A 19,548-nucleotide genomic window follows, 5' to 3' on the forward strand; every position below is an offset into this window, starting at 1 on the left:
CCTGGGGCTGAACTGAGGACCTTCTGCCTGCAAAGTGTGTGCTCTCCCAGTGAGCTACAGCCATTCTCTTTCTCTTGGTACTGATAAACCTGACTGATCTCTTATACTGAGCCTCCTTCCTCTGCTGCTTTCTTGCAGGTGCCAAGAGGAGTGTCCTGTTGGGACATTTGGTTTCCAGTGCATGGAGAAGTGCAACTGTGAGAACCGGGCGAAGTGCTATCACATCAACGGGGCCTGCCTGTGTGACCCAGGCTTTAAAGGGATTCATTGCCAGGAGCGGATGTGTCCCGAGGGATATTACGGGCTGAAATGCAACAAGAGGTGTCCTTGTCATGTTCCAAACACAGTCAGGTATGGGCATCACATTTCCTACTCGCTATGCAACTGACAGTAAGATGATGATGATGATTTATATGGATTAGTTGCGCTCCTCACACATGTGAGCCAAAGCGACTTACAGCAATAATAAAACATTAAAACTAATTGTAACAAACCAATAATAAAAAACCCACATCAATACAGATAAAAGGCAGGTCTTACAAATCCTGCCACACTAAAGTTGCCTGGCACCTAAAAAGAGATAACGATGGAGCCTGGCGGGCCTCCCTGGGGAGAGCACTACAATTCCCATCATCCCTGACCATTGTCCATGCTTGGCTAGGACTGATGGGAGCTGTAGTCCAACAACAACTGGAGGGTATCAGGACTGATCAAAGCAGCAGGGCAAAAAGGGATGCAACTGGTCACCCCGCATAAGATGCTGAGCCTCCTTTCTGTGCCAGAGTACTTAGTAATCTCAGCCTCGCTCAGCCCCAGCTAAAGCAAGATCCCTCCAATTTATCAGATCTTCCCTGATGTTCCGCTAACTACATTGCAAATCGGCACATTTCACCCAGGAGGCAAACAGGGAGATGAACAGGCGTGGGCTACATTAATGAAAAGGAGATAATTCAGGCTCCCTGATTCATTGTTTTAACCCCTCCTCTCATGGCTAAGTGTGCAGGGTCGATGGTGGGATTGAATGTCTCCATAAGAAGGTGGGGATAATTGATGCCTTGGTAAATGTGCCCTTGAGCCATTTCTCAAATTTAAAACAAGACTGGTGAGAGCCTGGCTCACTTGCTTGTCATCTGTTTGCTGACTGCTAAAATGGAATAGTCACAGGTTTTGGGTTATGCATGGCAGCTGCACTACTCTTGCACCCATTCGGGCTCACGGTGCAGCGGGGGAGGCTTGCTATGCTGACGGTTGGCCAGGTGATCTGCTTCACCTTCCTGGGACTGGAGCAGACCATCCTTGGGAGAGTCTGCTGCATTTTTAAGCACAGGCCTCTCCTTGTCAAAGTTTACATGGGGTGCCAAGGCTGGCGTGATGCAGTTGCTTTGTGAAATGTCTGACGGGGTTCTTGGAAGAAGCTTGGGGCTGTTGAGCCCTCCCCCCCCCAAGAGCTAACTTCTAACTTCTAAGAGCTTACCTTCTACTTAGATATACTTGAAATGCCATGGAACTAGAATGGACTGAAGCATTTATTATTTATGGTTGCATTGATATCCCACCTTTCCTCCAAGGAGCTCAAGGTGGCATACATGGTTCTCTCCTTTCCATTTTATCTTCACAACAACCCTGTGAGGCAGGTTAGGCTGAGAGGCAATGACTGGCCCAAGGTCACCCAGCGAGCTTCATGGCCGAGTTGGGATTTAAACCCGGGTCTCCCAGGCCATAGTCCAACGCTCTAACCGCTTTGCCACACTGCCCTCCTTCCCCAACTCTGATGGGAAGTAAGGCTGCTCCATTGGCTCCACTGAGAGACCAACTGCATCACCCTCCTCCCTCCGAAGGGCACCTGGCAGCAGCCAAGCTGTGCCAGAGGGAAAAGAGGGGAACCAAGACCACTCCATTGGCTCTGCTAGCAAACAGCTCCCTTGCCCTCCTCCTTCAGTGGCCGGGTGGGTTTGGGATATATTAATAGGATTCCCTTTTTTAAAAAATTCCAGTTCTTCTGCCCAAACAGTCTCCAGGGATAGCTTACAAATATAAATGAGAAGGTGGTCCCTGGCACCAAGCTCCCAATCTAAGAGACATGACACAAAGGAAAAGGCTTGTGTAGGGATGGGAAAAGCAAGGTCAGGTACTTAACCCTTACAGAAATCTTGTCATGGACAGCAGCAGTTGGGGAGGGGGAGAAATGGAGAGGAGCCAAACACTGCTGGTCTTTCAGCAGGGCCAACGGAGAGCAGGCCCTGCAGGCCCATCTCTCTGCAGACTGATGGAATGCCATCTGTTGTTATTTAGCGTAAACCGCCTTGATTAAAAGGCAGGATGTAAACATTCGAAAGAATCATAGTGCTGTCTGCACAAGAGCTTGCACTTCAAAGCACATCCCAGACATCGACTCGCTATCATCCCTAATACAGGGCTAATATTGTCCTACTTTAAGACTTAGTAATTATATATACTAGTATTAATGCCAAAGACACACAGCGTAGGGACCGTGGGTTTTGTTTTGGCCTTTCTCCTCATTTAATGCTACAGTCTTTGAGGAAAGCTGCCATCCAGATGTACCCTAAATTGATGGAGGCTGACGTTGTCAAGGCACGACTTTAAATTTGATGGGATAAATGTCCTTTGCACTCCCAGTAGAATACTTGCACCTTGTGCTTCTCATCTGACCGGGATGCTATTCACTCCTAGGGTTTCTTTTTTCCATCCTGTCTGTTTGTACTCCCTTATCTTCAAGCATCCTTGTCTCCAGATGGTATCTGATCCTCTTCATAAATGAGTCTGGTCTCCCCCTTGATAAAATCTGTCATTCCTCTCAGTCTTATCTCGGCCACTGTGGAACAGAAGAGATCCGTAGATCTGTAGATATTCTTTTCATTCATCCTGTTGGTATTTCAGCTTTTGACTTTCCAAGCAACTCTTCAGGAGCTTGTCAAAGTTCTAAGGCAAGGAGTCACCAAAGTTGAGAGACAGGAGACCTTCTTCCCTTGGATTCTTGCATTGAGCAGGGGAGTTGGATGCAATAGGTCCCTTCCAACTCTACTATTCTATGATTCCCTAAATACATCCATGTAAGAACATAAGAGCCTGTGGGATCAGGCCAGTGGCCCAGCTAGTCCAGCTTCCTGTTCTCACAGGGGGCAACCAGATGACCCAGTGGGGAGCCCACAAGGAGGACATGAGAGCAAGTGCACTCTCCCCTCCTGTGGTTTCCAACAACTGGCATTTAGAAGCAGACTGCCTCCCACCATGGGCGTAGAACATAGCCACTGTGGCTAGTAGCCATTGTGACTATTAGAATACAGAGTTCAGCGCAATCCATGAAGCTGTAGTAGCAGTCACACCTAAACCTTCATCATCAAGGTACATAAAACCAGTTCCCAGGGTTCTGTCACGTTCTACTGCAGGGGTACCACTAGACTCCCATCAACCCTAGTCAGCATGGCCAACGGCCAGGGTGATGGGATCTGTAGTCCAAGGACGCCTGAAGAGACACCATGTTGGCTGCCTCTCTTCTGGTGCAGCCAAACAGAATCGAGGATGAGGATCTGCAAATAGGAACAGGTTTGACCTCCAACGGCTACCCTGCGATGTTGATGGCAGGCCGTGGTTGGAATAAAGACAGGTGGTTGGTGCAGAGCAAAGGGTGGCTTCATACAGTAAATGGCACACAAAAACCACCATCAGAAGTCCAGTCGGGAGGCAAGTTTGTGCAAGGGAGAAGATGTGAGAATATTAGCAAAAGCAGAGTGGATTCTAAATGTGAGAGGGCCCTTCAGCCTGTTTCTGAATGCATAAGGTTAGCTTTAACACTATTTTCCTTGTAGTTTACATCTCATACAGCCCTTTTGTTGTTGTTGGGATAAATCTTTTACCATTCATAAAGTGTTCATATTTCATGAGGGTATAAAGAAACCTTTTTTAAAAAAAATAAAAGACTCCGCCTTGCAGTTGAAATGCTTACCGGGTGCAGCATTTTTCAATTGAATTGTACCAGGCCAGTTCAGATTGCTGAGAACATATATTACTTTTGAAAGATTTAATCTAGCTATCCGACGCAAAGCTGGTTGGAAATGTACAGTTCTGCGCGCCAGGAGGAAAAATGCAAAGCGGGGAAAACTAAACTATTTCTGTGCTGTTTAGTTTTCTGTCCCCATTACCTGAAGATTAATAGATGCGAGATGGTCCTGGGGGGGGCAGTTCCGCCTTTTTTTATAGTACTTTTTCATCTAAATGTTAAGAGGTGCGAACCAAGCAAGGTATAATTTCAAGGAGTTGCTTTGTCAGGTGGAAACCTGGTGATTTTTTATTATTATTAAGCTGATGAATTGTTTTAATTAGTTACTAGAATACTCTGAAGAAGCATATGTCAGCTACCAAACTTGGGTAATTTTTAGTCACAACATTATGTGCTAATCTCATCTGCTGGTAGCAAAGCAAAGAGAGGAGGGGGAGGGAAAGTAAACCCCAGCCAAATAAATACTTTTTCTGTGTGTGAGGATGCCACATTGTACAAAGCTAGGCAGGCCAGCAGGGGTGTAGTCATCTGGAGTCGTGGGAGGAGTAGAGTCCCAACCAGGTTCCTAGGTATGAGCCAATCAGCATGAAAAGGAAGCATGTTAGCCACTGAGAAGAGCCGAGTCCTTCTCCTTTTGTGCTGATTGGAGCCAATCGGTGTGAAAGGAGGCGAGTCAGCCTCTGAGAAGACTCTTCTCAGTAGCTAATGCACAGCCTCTCCTTTCACGCTGATCCTAGGGCTGTCTGTTGTAGTGAGCGGACTTGGAGATGACAGGGAGAGCAAGGTAGATGAGGGAAAGGGGGGAAGGGGGCGTGGCTGTGATGAAGCGTGGTGTGACTATCATGAAGGGACCCTGCACTTCTGAATTTGCCACCACACCACTGCGGGTGGGGCTTGGAGGCACCTGTGTGTGTGTGTGTGTGTGTGTGTGTGTGTATGAGGCTGGACTGGAGAACCTCGGGCTCAGGGGATGAATGTGGCCTTCCAGGCCTCTCCATCTGGCTCTTAGAACTCTCCCCAGGCTGCACCCTCTCACCAGCCCTGCTCTGCACTCTCCTTCAGTGCTTCTGCCTGGCCTCTTGCTTGCCTGGATGGAGACATGTCCACTGGCTTTTTCATGGCTGGAATGTAGCCTGCTGTCCAAATGTAAAAGTTGACTCCCTTGCCACCCACCCATTATGCCTTTGGGCCGGCCTGCCCAGCACTGACATGCGTCCCCTTGAGGGCTGCTCAGTCTGGATCCTTCCTGAGGCTTCACCAGCCAAAGTGGCCTTCTGCTTCCATCACAGACATGGACAGTGCTCTGTTGTTGGCAGATGCCCCCCTCCCTCCCTCCTGCACCGCTGAAATGTTTGTGAACATTCCATGGCATCAAACAGGCTCAACTACTGGCTTTAAGAGATTTGGAGTTAGGAGGGGCAGAACAGAGGCAGTCTTTAGTGTATGTTTTACCTGATTATCTATGCTCTGAAATGATGTGGCTTAGTGATCAAATGCATTCTCTTCCCTCTGGTACTTCTCATTAATGCCTGTTTCTCCTCTTGTCAGCTGTCACCCTCTGTCTGGAGAATGCAACTGCAAAGCTGGCTGGGCAGGACTCTATTGCAACGACACCTGTCCTCCGGGATACTACGGGGAAAGCTGCCAGCTTGCCTGTCGCTGCCAAAATGGAGCGGACTGCGACAGCATTACAGGAAAATGCACCTGCGGGCCAGGATATATGGTAAGCCCTGGGGATATGAATCTCAATTAAGTGATCAGAAAATGAGAGAACTTTCTAATCTCGTCAATATTTTTTATTCCAGCTCTAAGTTCTGTCTGAGCACAGGTGGGTGAAGGCCCCCAAAATACCCTGTAAAAGGCAAAGCTAATAATGACAAGAACTGCCACAGAGACATGGGAAGTGGCTTTTTACTGGATCTGACCATTGGTCCGTCTGGCTCAGTATGGTGGACACTGGCTGGCAGCAGCTCTCCAGGGTTTCAGGCAGGGGACATTTCCAGCCCTACCTGGAGATGCTGCCAGGGATTGAACCTGGGACTTTCTGGCCCTGAACCATAGCCCTTCCCCAATGCCATGTTTGCGTTTTTTGTGGGTTGGTTTTTTTAAAAACAACAACAGTAAATTATATTTTTACTTGTAATAAAAGAGAATAACAGAAATGAAGGAGAAGACTGTAACTAAAATTGGAAGAAAATCTGGAAAAAACCCAACAGGTTGGCCTTTTGGGTAGAACATAATAATTGGGAAGGAAAGAGGCTACTGATAATTAAACTGCATTGTGCCCCTGTTGTTACATCCGTGGGCCTCTGCAGAATTACTGGATTTCCAGCCTTCAGTTTTCAATCAGAGTAGAAAGATCATGAGCAAGACAGAAGGAAATGGGAAATGGGGGTGGGAAGGAGGAGGTGTGTTTGGGGAGGGGGACACATTTGTGTGTGTGTCAGCTGGGCAAGGAGTCAGATCTCCTGGTCACATGGCACCTACGGTTGGCTTGTAACCATAGCAGCAGCAGCAGCATTAATATTAATATTAATTACCTGCCCTTCATCAGAAGGTCCCAGGGCAGGTCACAACAACCAGTTTAAGACAGACAGATGGATAGATAGATAGACAGACGGACGGATAGACGGATGGATAGACGGACGGACAGACAGACAGACAGACAGACAGACAGACAGACAGACAGACAGACAGACAGACAGACAGACAGACAGACAGATAGATAGATAGATAGATAGATAGATAGATAGATAGATAGATAGATAGATAGATAGATAGATATGTACAGGGAAGGTGCCAGGTGCACCTCTGTGGGGAGGGAGTCCCACAACTTGACGTGCCATCAAATATGTGCAAAGGTATCCCTTTCTTATACATGTCACTTCCCCCTGAGATGCCAGTTCTAGGAGTTCTGCTGCCTAGTTCTCATTATCACTTGGAAACTCCATAATGCCAGTTGCTTAGCAACTCAGGCAGGGCATCATTCCAAGCCACATGTATCATTGGGTCAGAATGTAGCCAAGTGCCAGTGAACAAATGAGAAGGTTGGCCTGTAGCTTAACATCTTTCCAAAAACCACAAATCACTTTTCTGCTCCAATACACATGTGTAAGAGGAGCTTTTAACTCTTTGCATCTCCAGTAAGGGGAGCTTTTGGAGTAGTTTAAGAAGCAGGGAGGGGAACCAATGTTTGCTTCTTCATGTATCTGTCCTGTTTGTTTACTGTTCATATTTAAATGGGGGGTGGCCTGCAGGGTGGTGATGTGTAGCAGGGCCTTCTCAGTGGCAGCACCCCAGTTGCAGAACTCTCCCCCAGTAATGATCCTGTTGTCCTCCCTTTATGTTCCTGTTCCTTTAGGTGGCAGTTTTAAGGCTTATGCTTTGACTCCTTTGGAGTTTGAGAGTTCATCTATTTGCTGCCCATTGTATTGCATTTTATTGTTTTGTATTTGCACTGTTATTTTTATGCTAATTCTATGTTATTGTTGTTAGCTGCTTTGGGCTCCTTTTGGGAAGAAGGGTAGGATATAAGAATTAAATAATAATAGTAACAATAATAAAACTTCAAAAGGGGCATGTAGGTGGAGGGGATTCACCCCATCACTCCACCTAACCCCCCTGTGCTTCACCACTTCTGTTATCGTGCTGGGCTAAGGTAATGAGATGTGTTTTGTTTCTAGACAGCACTTCATTCCATTTTCCTGATGTTTCCTTACCTAATAATTTCTGCAGTTTATTTCATCTTGCCGCTTCTGGAAAAGTAGCAGAATATCATGGAAGTTTAGCACTCATTTCTGTGTTAATTGCTTCCCAAAAAAAATCGGCTTGCAATCCCATTAACCCAGAAAATTGCAGGAGTAAGAGGAAAAGATTGGGGGCCTTATACCAGCATAGCTTTTTCTCGCCTTTTTCATGGGGGAATCAAGGGGGAACACAAGTGCGCATGTGCTGAAAGGGTGGGGGAGTGGTGAGATATGCAGTGATGTTCATTGTTGTGTCACACTGCAGCCACTGATGTGAATGAAATTTAGAATGATGTGGTGGTGTATCGGTCAAACAGCCATAGCTCCACAAGGCAACAGGTCCTCCAGTAAGAAAGGAAACTTAGAAACCGCGGCAGGAGCCTTACCATTAGAATCAGTAAAACTAATGCAATAAACCCCATGTCCGAATACAGCTGGGGTGACCAGCTGCTAGTAGGTGAGGTACTGTGGGTCTTGATCCCTTCTGATGTCAACATTACACACATACACACAGGCTTTAAATGCAAGCAGTGCCCTTGGGGCATCAATTTTGGAAGGGACTCCAGTGGGACATTTTGGGAGGGCACAAAATTCACATTAAAATCACAGAAAGGGTGTGGCTGGGGCCTTTTTCTTGGCACAAAAATAGCAACGCGTTGTTTCAGAGCAACATTCCTGAAAAGGTTGATTGTGCTCTTCTGGCCCGTTTGGAAAATAACATTTCATCTCCAGCTAAAGAGCCTTCTCTGCACTGACATTTAAACAGCTTGGTTATTGAAGATTGCACAATAATCACCGACACATATTTAGGCATTAGAATCATTGCGCTCTCATAATATACAATAATATCTGGCAATTAGTCCAGGAGGGGTTGTTAAGCCTGGGAATTGCTAATTTATTGCGGAGGAAGTGTATTTGTCATGCGTGGGACGAGTCGGATCACGAGTCGTCATCTTACTCAGAGTTATTGAGCTGTCAGAAACTGCTAGCTCCTGGGACTGGAATTGGCTGAGACCTCCTTATTAGAGGAGGGCCCCAGCATGGTACTAGACCAGGGGGAGGCAGAAGGAAACCATGATATAATTCCCCAGAATAGTGCTCCACCAGGCTACTGGTGGAATTTGGGGACCTAACATGCCCCAAGTGTGCTCATTAGTCCACACTGGACCTCACCACAGGTCTTCAAGAAGCAATGATGGCAGCAAGCCCAAACTGAATCTCAGTCTCAAAATGCAGCACAAAGCATCTCATCTTGCTCAGGAGGAGGAACCATAACCGCAAGTATGGCTGGGGTCAGGGCCCTAGGAGCACTAGGAAAGAGGCTGAATTCTTGAACTTTGAGTTGCAACCTGGAAGCCACTGATGCAATTGCTGCCATGCACTTGCTGCTAGCCTAACAGTCTTGATCCATAGTGATGTCACTACAAGGAGGCAAAAGGCCAAATGAGATGGTTTCTCATTTGCGACTGTTTGACTGCTCGAGCTGGCTTTATACTGGATCGATGTCAGGACCCTGGACAGGGCTCTGAGCTCAAGAGGAGGAGTTTCAGGACCATAGACAGCAATCCTGCAGCTTGGGAAATGGACTGCCTCAAGTCGATCCCGACTTATGGCAACCCTATGAATAGGGTTTTCATGGTATGCAGAGGTGGTTTACCATTGCCTTCCTCTGAGGCTGAGAGGCAGTGATTGGCCCAAGGTCATCCTGTGAGCTTCATGGCTGTGTGGGGATTTGAACCCTGGTCTCCCAGGTTATAGTCCAGCCCACTAACCACTACACCACACTAGCTCTCCCTCCACATTAGCTTGCTGCAATCACCAGAGTTTTTTTATAGTGGACCTGGAAGATCCAGACTGAAGCCCCATATTTTGGTTGCTGCAGCCTACTAGTTAAAGCGCCCATGTCCTTTGGTGCAGCCCTTAACTCCTTCTGGATGATGGTCTTTGGGCAGTGAAATTGTGGTCTGTGGATGCTCTGCAGGGATCTCCTGATCAGCGTCCATAGGCAAAGGTGCATCCTTGAGGACTGTGTGCAGAATCTGGTGCTGGTGGGTCTGCTTGGAATAGGACAGGGAGTGCATTCATCTCTTCTTCTGAGCTACTACAGCTTGGGGACTGAGTGCAAAGGCTCAGGGTCCAGGACTGCAATACCAGTAATCAATGGATAGTCCCCCTGGCTGAGGAGGCTGGAACAATGCACGGATGCTGCACAAAAATCAAAACAAGACTGTAAATGTTACAGAAGACCCCAAGTTTAGGCTCCCAGAAATGTTTGATCTTCATTACTTTGCTACTAAAGTTGAAATAAGTCCCATTGATTGCAGTGGGGTTTGCAATACAGATGGGCTTGCATCATTTTCCAGTATCCAGGAAATGGGCATAGCTAGTTGGCTGGCTGTTTGGAACCCTGAACAGGAGCACTCCATGCTACAACATTTTTTTGCAGGTCTCACTCTGGGGGGGGGGTCCACCAGTCTGATCCCTATATCCCACCACCAGTCTGAAGTGGTACAGTCCACTTTATTAGCTCATTCTGCTGCAGGTAGGGACCTGCACTTTTCAGCTGAAATCGACACGCCTCTCAACCCAGACTCCCAAAGCATTTCTTGTCTTCCCTTCAGCCTCCCCAGGAAGATATTGTTCTTCATCTGCTATATTTGAAGGGTTTGAAAACAGCTGCCTGGCCTCACTGAGTTGTCTTTTTCTCTAGAAATAGTGTCTGTTTTGTTCCTTCTCTAATCGTGGCATGTTATTGAAGAGGCTGCCCACATTCATGCAACTGTGACATAGAACTGTCAAAAGAAAAATGAGGGAGGGATCCTATAAAATAATCAAGTGATGTTCACCAAGCTAGCCTGAAGGGGAATCTTGTTTGTCCATTTGTTTAAGGAGTGTCACACCAAAGACGTGAAGCACATTCCAGAGTAGGTGGGCATTTAAAGGGGGAGAGCAGAGGGGTGGCCTGGAGCATTTCATATCACTGGTAACTCTCTACAAAAGGGTCGTCACCCCAAGATATGATCAAGCAGAGTTGGATTCTGTCTCAAGCAAGGCGAGTTGATCATGAAGGGCACCCAGAGAAAGGGGTTGAGTGAGAAATGTCAACTCTTCTTTCAGTGGGTTACCATCTATTTAAAAAAAGGTGATGATGCAGCTGTGAGGAAGGAAACGTCATTGCAGACAGGTTTGCATCTTTTTTATTTCAAAAAAGCAAAACTTCTGTGCAGATTCATCCTTAGTTTCCTGACCAAAGCATCTAGGATCAAATGGGATTGCTAAATGTGCACAAATATGTCTTTGGAAGAGACAGCTAAAGAATAACATTTGGAGAAAAACTGGTGGTCTCCAGATTGTTCTGCATTCTTAAGTGTGTCTGAGCCAATTTTAGCAATGAAAGGTCAGGAAGTTCAAATGCTTCCTTTCTTTCCTTGCCAGAAAAAGTTCAGATTTGTGTTGAAGTGAGGTCAGAATTTTCCTTCCTGCTAGAATGAATTCCAATTATTTTCATATTGTACTTTTTAAATAAGGGAGGATACAGAACCTTCTGGCTGGTGGGAGGTTTGAGGAGGGAGGGAGAGAGCAACATCTGCATGGCAGTGGGGGCACCTGTTCAGAAGTTTATACATGTCATTTTAAAAACAACAGCCTCCCTTAAGCAACCTGGAAGACTTGGTTTCCAGTCCACAGACTCATTCTATAGCCTTGGGAAAGTCATTGGCCTCGTTCACATGACTCAAACCTTGACTCTAACTAGGGATGTCAAAAAATGCTGACAAAAACAGAATCAGGAGTGGAAATAGTCTATGTTTGCTTATTCATCCCATGTCTGGAACAGAAATCAATCCAGCGAATACGATCAGTATTCCCTGTTGTTGTTGTGTTTGCAAGTGATATATGATAGAGTGCATCCCCTCCCATTTGCATTGTTTCCTTTGCATTGAAATGGAATAACATAATGACAATTAATTAATTACATAAGTTACATAATTTCGCCAGAGCGGATAGAGAGAGAAACAACAGAATTTTGGGGTGGAAGACAAACTGTAGCAGAATGGAAACAGTGCTGCATGCAGCGAATACAGGGTGGAAGAGAAAAGGATGCCTCTTACACCCCTAGGTACATCGCATGGTTAGTGAGGGATGAGCTTAACCACTTGTCCTGATTTGGATAACATGCTAAACCAAACCTTGTCTCAACTCAGCATGGGAGCAAAAGGACTTCATGGCAGCAAACAGATGATAAAGCACTAAAACATCTTTAAAAACAATTCCAGTACAAATGCAGACTGGGATAAGATCTTCAAATACTTGAAGGAGTGCCTCTCCATGAGTCTGTTAGCCCAGTAATTGAGATTCTTGAGGTGAGTGGGGATGCTTTTGTGGTCCAACTGATGGGCATTGCCCATTTGGCTGTGACGTCTGACAGGGCATTTTTCTATTGTGGTGGAACCCTGTGATATTCCCTACCCCTGGAACTGCATTCAGTGTGGAGTTTTCAGCATCAGCTAAAACTGCTTTTGGGACATTTTGAGCTGGGCATGATATCAGTGGCATTAGATTAATTAACTGGGAATTATATGCAACTGTATTTGATGGTTTTAAATTTGTCCTGTTTTATTATGAAGTTGCCATTGTATTTTATTGTAAAACCATCCTGTGGTTGTTTAATAAAGGATGGTTAATGGTGATGATGATGATCTTGCAACTAATGATGATTATGGTATAAAATGGCTGGCAAGATCTTTGTCGTGTTAAACTTTCAGAGAATATACATAATGTTTTTCTCCAGAGGAAGAGCAAATCTACCTGCATAGAAGCTGTCCCAAGCGACTCTCATTACTCTGATGTAGATGTTAGCAAGCCTTACATTTTTGCCAGGATTCCCCACCTCACTATAAATGCCCTCCTTCTCTGACACCCTGATGTGCAATGCATACTGCAGCCTTTACCAGCCTGGTGCTATCTAGCTGCTTTGGACTACAACTCCCAGCCGTGCTAGATGGGGCTGATGGGAGTTGAGGCCCAAATGCTGGCATAGCGTATCCAATTTGGAGGTTAAAATGGTGATGTTTTGTTAAACATGACAAAACCTAGGAGGGCTGTTTCAAGAGCAGCAAGGAATGCCACAGGAGAACATAAGCCACAGATTCCCACAGCGACTTGTTCAGAAGTTACAGCAGCTGCCTTGTGTGATTTGAGCAGAAATTTTTGTTGGGCCTGGGGATGAGAGAGAATATCCGCTAAATCAGACTTTGTACTGGATTCTGACTGAATTCGACAATCCGCTACCTTTTCGGACTGGCACTGATTACTTGTGGCGGGCTGCGGCTATAATTGGCACAGATATTTTGTGATGGGCGGCAGCTGTAATCAGCACGGATTCCCTCCCCCCAGTTTTAGATAAGTTGATGCACTTGTAACAGCGTGTAGGTGTGATAAATAGGAAAAAATAAACCACATGGAACACCGTGATAATTTACACAGGCATTTAAGTTCACAATTACACCATTTTTCCCCGCAACCAAAAAAGACAACAGCAGCTGGTCGAACCAGCAAGCGCCAAAGCAGGCAGGGACAAACGAAGGGAGTGGATTGGGATCCAACGACTGCCTATTGGAATACAAGCGGATCAGAACTAGGCACCAGATGCCATCCCTAGTTGGGACGGAATCTATATTCTGATTTAAATGTTGAAGCAACATTCTGTGAACAGATCTGAGGACTACTTCAGCAGTTCGAATATAAATGAGATTGCACAAGTTTCCGCTTAAGTTGCATGGAACTTTGTGTTCCAGAATGGCAAATAGCTGTGGGTTGCTCCTGTTGTTGTCGTTCCTGTTGCTCCTGCTGCTGTTCTATGATTTTTGCTAAAATAAAGACACAGGACTACTGTCCCAGGTTTGTAGTGGCTGATACAAGGTTTCAAGTTTCTGCAGCACGAGTTTCCAAGTACACCAAACAGATTATTACTAATTTATTAATTAAATATGAGCTCTAACTGAAATGCTGAAGACCAAGGAGGCCTTGAAACCTTAAGGAAGCATCTCATTTTGCGTTATTTATTAATTTAAACAAAATTATATACTGCTTAACATTTTAACAATCCCTAAGCAGTTTACAATATAAAAACAAACCATATAATGAAAACATAAACCAATAAAACAGAAGTATAAATGCACATAAAAACAAGTGAAACATGGGATTCAAATAGAGTCCAGTCTTATGGGTCAGGGAAAACGTAGGCAAAAGGATATTCCTTTACAAGATGTCTGAAGCAACTGATAGCTGCTGCTTCATGCGCTGCAGAGAGAAGGGTATTCCATGGTACAGGGGCAACAGCAGAAAATGCCTGTTTTCATGTCACCACTGTCTCATATTCTGTAGAACAGAATTGCCCCAGATTATCTAAGTATTCTTATAGGACTGTACAGGGGCAGGTGGTCTTTCAGGCAGCCTGGTCCTGAGCTGTTCAGGGCTTTGTATGCTAACAACAGCACCTTGAATGTGACCCGGCAGCTGATCAGCAGCTAGTGCTGTTCCCTCGGCACAGGAGTCATATGCGTCTGTCCAGGTGCTCTCCTCAACAACCTGGCTGCAACATTCTGTACCAGCTTCAGCTTCCAGACTAATCCCAAGGGAAACTCCACATGGAGCACATTACAGTAGTCCAGTCATGAGGTCAGCAACTCATGAATCACAGTGACCCAAGCTATGACCAATATGAAACAGACTTGAACAGAGTCTGGACCAGAGCCGCTTTGCAAACCTGCTGCGTTGTCTTTTCCAGGACTGTGAATGGCTTTTACATAAGAGGAGATTAGAAAAAACCCTCCAGTCCCATAAATACTGGAGTTATGCATTCATTTATGCCACTGCAAAGCAGCAAAAATATACAATTTGAAGGGATTCAGAATACAGTGCCAGCAACACGTTAAGGCTGGAATCTTCTGTTCTTTCTGCTTTTTATTCCTGTAATCCAGTAAAACGTCAAAGGAGAGGGCTTGGGTCATCGATTAAGCATGACACGAGACCGTGGGATTCCTGACCTTCCTTGCAGGGAAGTTTTGAAAAGAACCTCGGGCACTCACCTGTTAGCCCCGAGCATCATTAGATATGCCCTTGAAACATGACTGGTGCATTTTCACTGCTCAGTCCCACGACTAATTGCAGCTTTCTCAGAGAGCATCGTTAGCAAGATGCTGAGTCAACATCCAGCGACGGTTCTTTGATCCTTCTTTGGGACAGGGCGAAGCTTAACTCACGTTTTTCATTACCCAAACAGACTTGACTTTGGATTTCTTGGTTCTGCTGGGTGTTAAGGAGGTATAGAAATAAAGCCTAATTCATCCCACGATGGTCTCAGTCTACTCAGGGCTTAGCTATCAGTAGTGCAAATACGCAGCATTGATTCGTAGTGCTGATTGTGTCTTTGGGGCTTGCCAACTATTTCAATTGTCAGGGTAGTGCATTGGTTAGAGCAGAGAATAGCCAATGTGGTGCCCTCGGTTGTTGGACTACAACTCCCATCAACTCTTAACAGCATGGCTAATGGTGAGAGGTGAGGGGAGTTGTAGTACAGCAACATCTGAAAAGCACCATATTGGCCAGCTCTGGATTAGGAGCAGGGAAACCCAGGTTCAAATCCCCATAACGCTCAATAGGTGGCCTTCTCCCAGCCTAGCCTACCTCGCGAGGTAGTTGTGAAGATAAAAGGAAAGGGAGAAGAACTGTGCAAGCTTCTTTTGGAAAAGAAGCAGGACAGAAATGTAGCAAATAATAAAAACCTTCGAAAATAAGTATCAGATCATAGAGCAGAAAGTCCAGGACAGTGGGGCTTGCCCTAGGGCAAGGGTGTCCCCCAGAGCCTACAGCTTCTCCATCCATACACAGTATTTTTATGGCACATTTCAAGGGTTCAAAGCCCATGTACATTTTAGGGATCCTTTCAACAGCCCTGTTAAGTAGCCCTAAGTTCATTGCCCCCCTTGATGAGCTGTGAAGTAGGCCACAATCAGTTTTATATTCCAGATTGGGGAGAGGGCCAAGGGAACAGCAGTTTTACCTTATACCTTTTAGGGGTAGCCAACATGGTGCACTCTGGAAGTTGTGGACTCCAACTCCTGTCAGCCCCTGTCAGCATGGCCATTGGTCAGGAATGATGGGAACTGTTGTCCAGCAGCATCTGGTAGACACCAGGTGGCCTATCCCTGCCTTAAAGAGTTCATGGCTTGAGCTGAGATTTGAACCAGAAACTTCCTGCATCATACATAATTCTTAAACCTACACAAGCTCCTCTCCACTCCAGAATTACGAAGCCACTTCTCACCCTCTTTCACAAGGAAAAGAAACCTGGTGCCCCTTGTGTACCATAGATTAGACAGGCACCATCTCTGTTGTCATTTTGGCACCTATTGAAGACCTTCCTCTTTCAACAAGCCTTTTTAAGTTATCCCAGTCTGCATCTGTGTTTTTAAGGTGTTTTTAAATATGAGCTTCTTTTTTTAAGTGTTTTTTAAAGATTTTTTGTTTTTAAGATGTTCCATAGATGTGTTTAGTATTTTATCGCTTGTTTGCTGCCCTGGGCTCCTTCTGAAAGTAAGGGCGGGATAGAAATGTAATAATAAATAAATAAAATACTTCCAAGATGGCTGTCGAGTCTTGCCTTAGCTACAGGTGTGGCATTGTGCTGATTGGCTTGGGTGGTTTTACCTGTATTTGCAAGTAGCCTTAACCCCATGAGAGCCAAGTGGTACCCTACAGATATCTTAGACTAAAAACTCCCATCAGCTGCAGCCCGCATAGCCAATGGGCAGAAATGATGGGAATTGTAGTCTGGAGGGCAAAATTTTGGCTACCACTGTCCTAACTCATTAGAGCAGCCTTTGCCAACCTGGAGCCCTCCAGCTGTTTTGGTCTACAACTCCCATGAGCCCTAGGCCACACGAGGGCACAGATAGAGGGCTTCAGGTTGCCAAAGACTGTGTTAGAACCACCTCTGCCAACAGCTACACCTAATTGAACCACCCTAGCTGTGGGATTGCTTGTATTGCAGGCAAGTCCTTGAACTCTTTGTTGATGTGATGTCCTGCAAGCGATTACCACCTCGGTGAGCACTCATGTCGATACATCATCATGAAGTGACACAACTTCTATTGCTTTAATGGGCTCATCTCTTTAAGCTTCCATTTGTTGAAGGCCTGTCCACTTTTATCGAACCCAGAGTGGCAGCGAGCAAAGCTAGCACTCCATCACCAATATGAAAGGATTTGATATGAAAGGAGTCGACTTGACTTTCTCTTCTCCCCCCCTCTTTTGACAGTTTGGGGAGATTGCTTCCATACAATATGAGGATAAGAAAGTCTTTTACCAGGACAGAGTATTCTACTCCCATCCTCCTGCACAGTTCAGGCAGTAAAGCCCCATATGTCACTGATGTCTGATAATAAAATATCTATGATCCAGAGGGAATTTGAAAGAAGCAAGGTTTTCAAGAGAGGAGTGAACTGCTGGCTCTTGAACCTGGTCCAAAGATTCTCTGGTGGGTGGATGGGAAAGTAAGAGCCACTTTTTCAGGAATTCAGGGCAATATTCCATCCTTGGGCCCTCTTAATGAATGATGAGTAGATCAGAAACTCTGAATTGGAGTGTAGTAGCTAATCCCTACAGAGCTTGCATTTGGTGCCAAATTTAAAATGTGCTGCATGCAAGCCTCACTTGCTGAGGAACGATTGGGAGTGCACCTTAAGGCTCCCAATTCGTTTTTTTTTGCAATTGGGTTTTTAGCTGCCCTACCCCTGAGACCCTAGATGACGTTAGGAGTGGGGCAGGTAGGTGTGACTTGGGGGAAAAACAGCCTTGTGGGGTAAAGTAGGTCCCCCAGATAGCCTAATTTGGCCCATGGGCTGGTGGCTCTCCATGCTGTGATCACTACACCAGGCTGGCTCTTGCATTTCAGCCTGCTGTAAGATCATATTTTTCATCCATGTTACAACTGTGCAATCCATCCATGTTCTGCACATGATGAACAAAACTTTCCATGGTCTTATGAACGACTGATTAGAGAATGAAAAAAAATGTTTTATGAACTTTGCAAAAGGCTCTGTTTTAATGTCAGAAATGAACCCGGTGCTGAGACTGTGGGATCCATTGAGCGACTGTGATGGCAATTTAACTCATTTAAATGATCATTTTCCATTTGATATAATTCCAAAATGTTCTTTTAGTGGAAAAAAACGACTCTCATCTGAAGTTTCCGGAAGAAGAAAAGGAAAAAACCAGGAGGGGTGATGTTCAGTAGAGCTCCTATCCTTTTATGCTTGATTTAGTGAGCATATCAGATACCCCCCTTTGTTAACAGCCCTTTTCATTTGTAAAATAAATTCCGCTATTTTATTAGGCTGTTTTTGTTAGCAATCGCCAGCATAAATTTTACTCTCTGTAAGATTGGGATAGGTATTACAGCACAGCGGTTGTCCAATTAAGTGGAGCACTGCTTGCAAAAAAAAACACACACCACAGCTTTTCATTTTGGAAGTTATCTACGGGCACAAGAAGGAACATAGTCTTCTATCCGTTGCTATTTAACCAGCTGTGAATCTCTTACTGGTGAAGGCAGGGAAGATAAAAGGCCCCTGCTGTCTCCTAGGTGAGGGTATCTTCTCCCACCCCAACATTCCACAACACAAAATATTCATATATATTCTTCAAAAGTGAAGAACAGGAATGAGGAGCTCGGGCCTGGGAGCCAGATGTGGCCCTCTAGGCATTTCTATGTGGCCCTCAGAACTTTTTCCAGGCCACAGCCCTCATTGAGCCTGCTTCTGACTCTTAATGTTCTTGCCTGGGTGCAAACTAAGTGCTCTTGAACTCTAGTAATGCCTCTTGCTCATTTGGATGGAGGATAGAGGGTGTGGGGGGGACTAACCTACTGTATAACAGTAAAATTCACATCCATTGCCCTACCACTTCTGCCTCAGGCCCCACCCACCACTATCATGTGACCTTCAGAAGGGAATGTGGTCCTCAGGCTGCAAACAGTTCCCCATCCCTGAACTAGACGGTACAAGTCCAGTAGAGGGAACTACTTTTGTAGGATCTGTTTTTACGCCCATTGAGAAGAATGTGAACTTAACTTCCCAATGGTTGTCGTTCAATGTCTTGCCGTGTTTTGCTTTGCTTTATTTATTTAGGTAATTCCTATGCCACCCTTCATCAACAAGGATCCCAGGGAAGTTTGCAAGAAAGCACAGTTTGCATAAACACGACTAGAAAACTGCACAGGAGTTGAAAACGGTGGGGTGTGGGCATAAACGCTTAAAAGGCGTGGGAAGAGAGAAAATTGTTTGCCTAGCAGCCTCGAGATGACAGGGCCAAATGTGCACTAGGCCCTGTTTGAAATATACAAGTGGTGTGGTGGCAGGGCTGATGGTCTGGGGAGGTGATGGTGAGGAACTGGTGTTAGGTGGGCCAGTGGAAATGGACTGCCCAAAAGTCGCTTAGCCTATGCCTGGAAAATGAAGTGATCAGATTGAGGAACCTGGGCAGAGTCAGCAGCTTGATTGGGTCTGGTGGGACCCTCCTTTGCAACTGGTGTCTACTGATCCCATCTGAGGTGCAATACCAATCTCTGTCCACTCACAAGGATGGCACTAAAGTGCTAGTGAGCATCTGCCAGCAGCTCCTAAACTTCAAAGAGCATTTTATGCCGGCGCACTGCAATTGTCAGATTTTTGTTCCTTTTTTTAAAGTTCACCCCTCACTTACTACCATGTCTACATACTTTAC

General features: G+C 45.6%; 1 protein-coding gene across 2 annotated transcripts in view; it reads left to right on the forward strand.

The window, feature by feature from the left end:
• Nucleotides 1–19,548, forward strand: part of MEGF11 (multiple EGF like domains 11) — a 366,020-nt gene that overhangs the window by 251,324 nt on the left and 95,148 nt on the right. For both annotated transcript variants that reach the window (XM_061595615.1, XM_061595614.1), the window contains exons 10-11: nucleotides 139–351; nucleotides 5,567–5,741. In XM_061595615.1, the coding sequence (XP_061451599.1) occupies nucleotides 139–351; nucleotides 5,567–5,741 (388 nt within the window). The remainder of the gene's footprint in view (nucleotides 1–138; nucleotides 352–5,566; nucleotides 5,742–19,548) is intronic.

The sequence above is a fragment of the Rhineura floridana genome, chromosome 14, assembly GCF_030035675.1.
Source record: "Rhineura floridana isolate rRhiFlo1 chromosome 14, rRhiFlo1.hap2, whole genome shotgun sequence".
Taxonomy (NCBI): domain Eukaryota; kingdom Metazoa; phylum Chordata; class Lepidosauria; order Squamata; family Rhineuridae; genus Rhineura; species Rhineura floridana.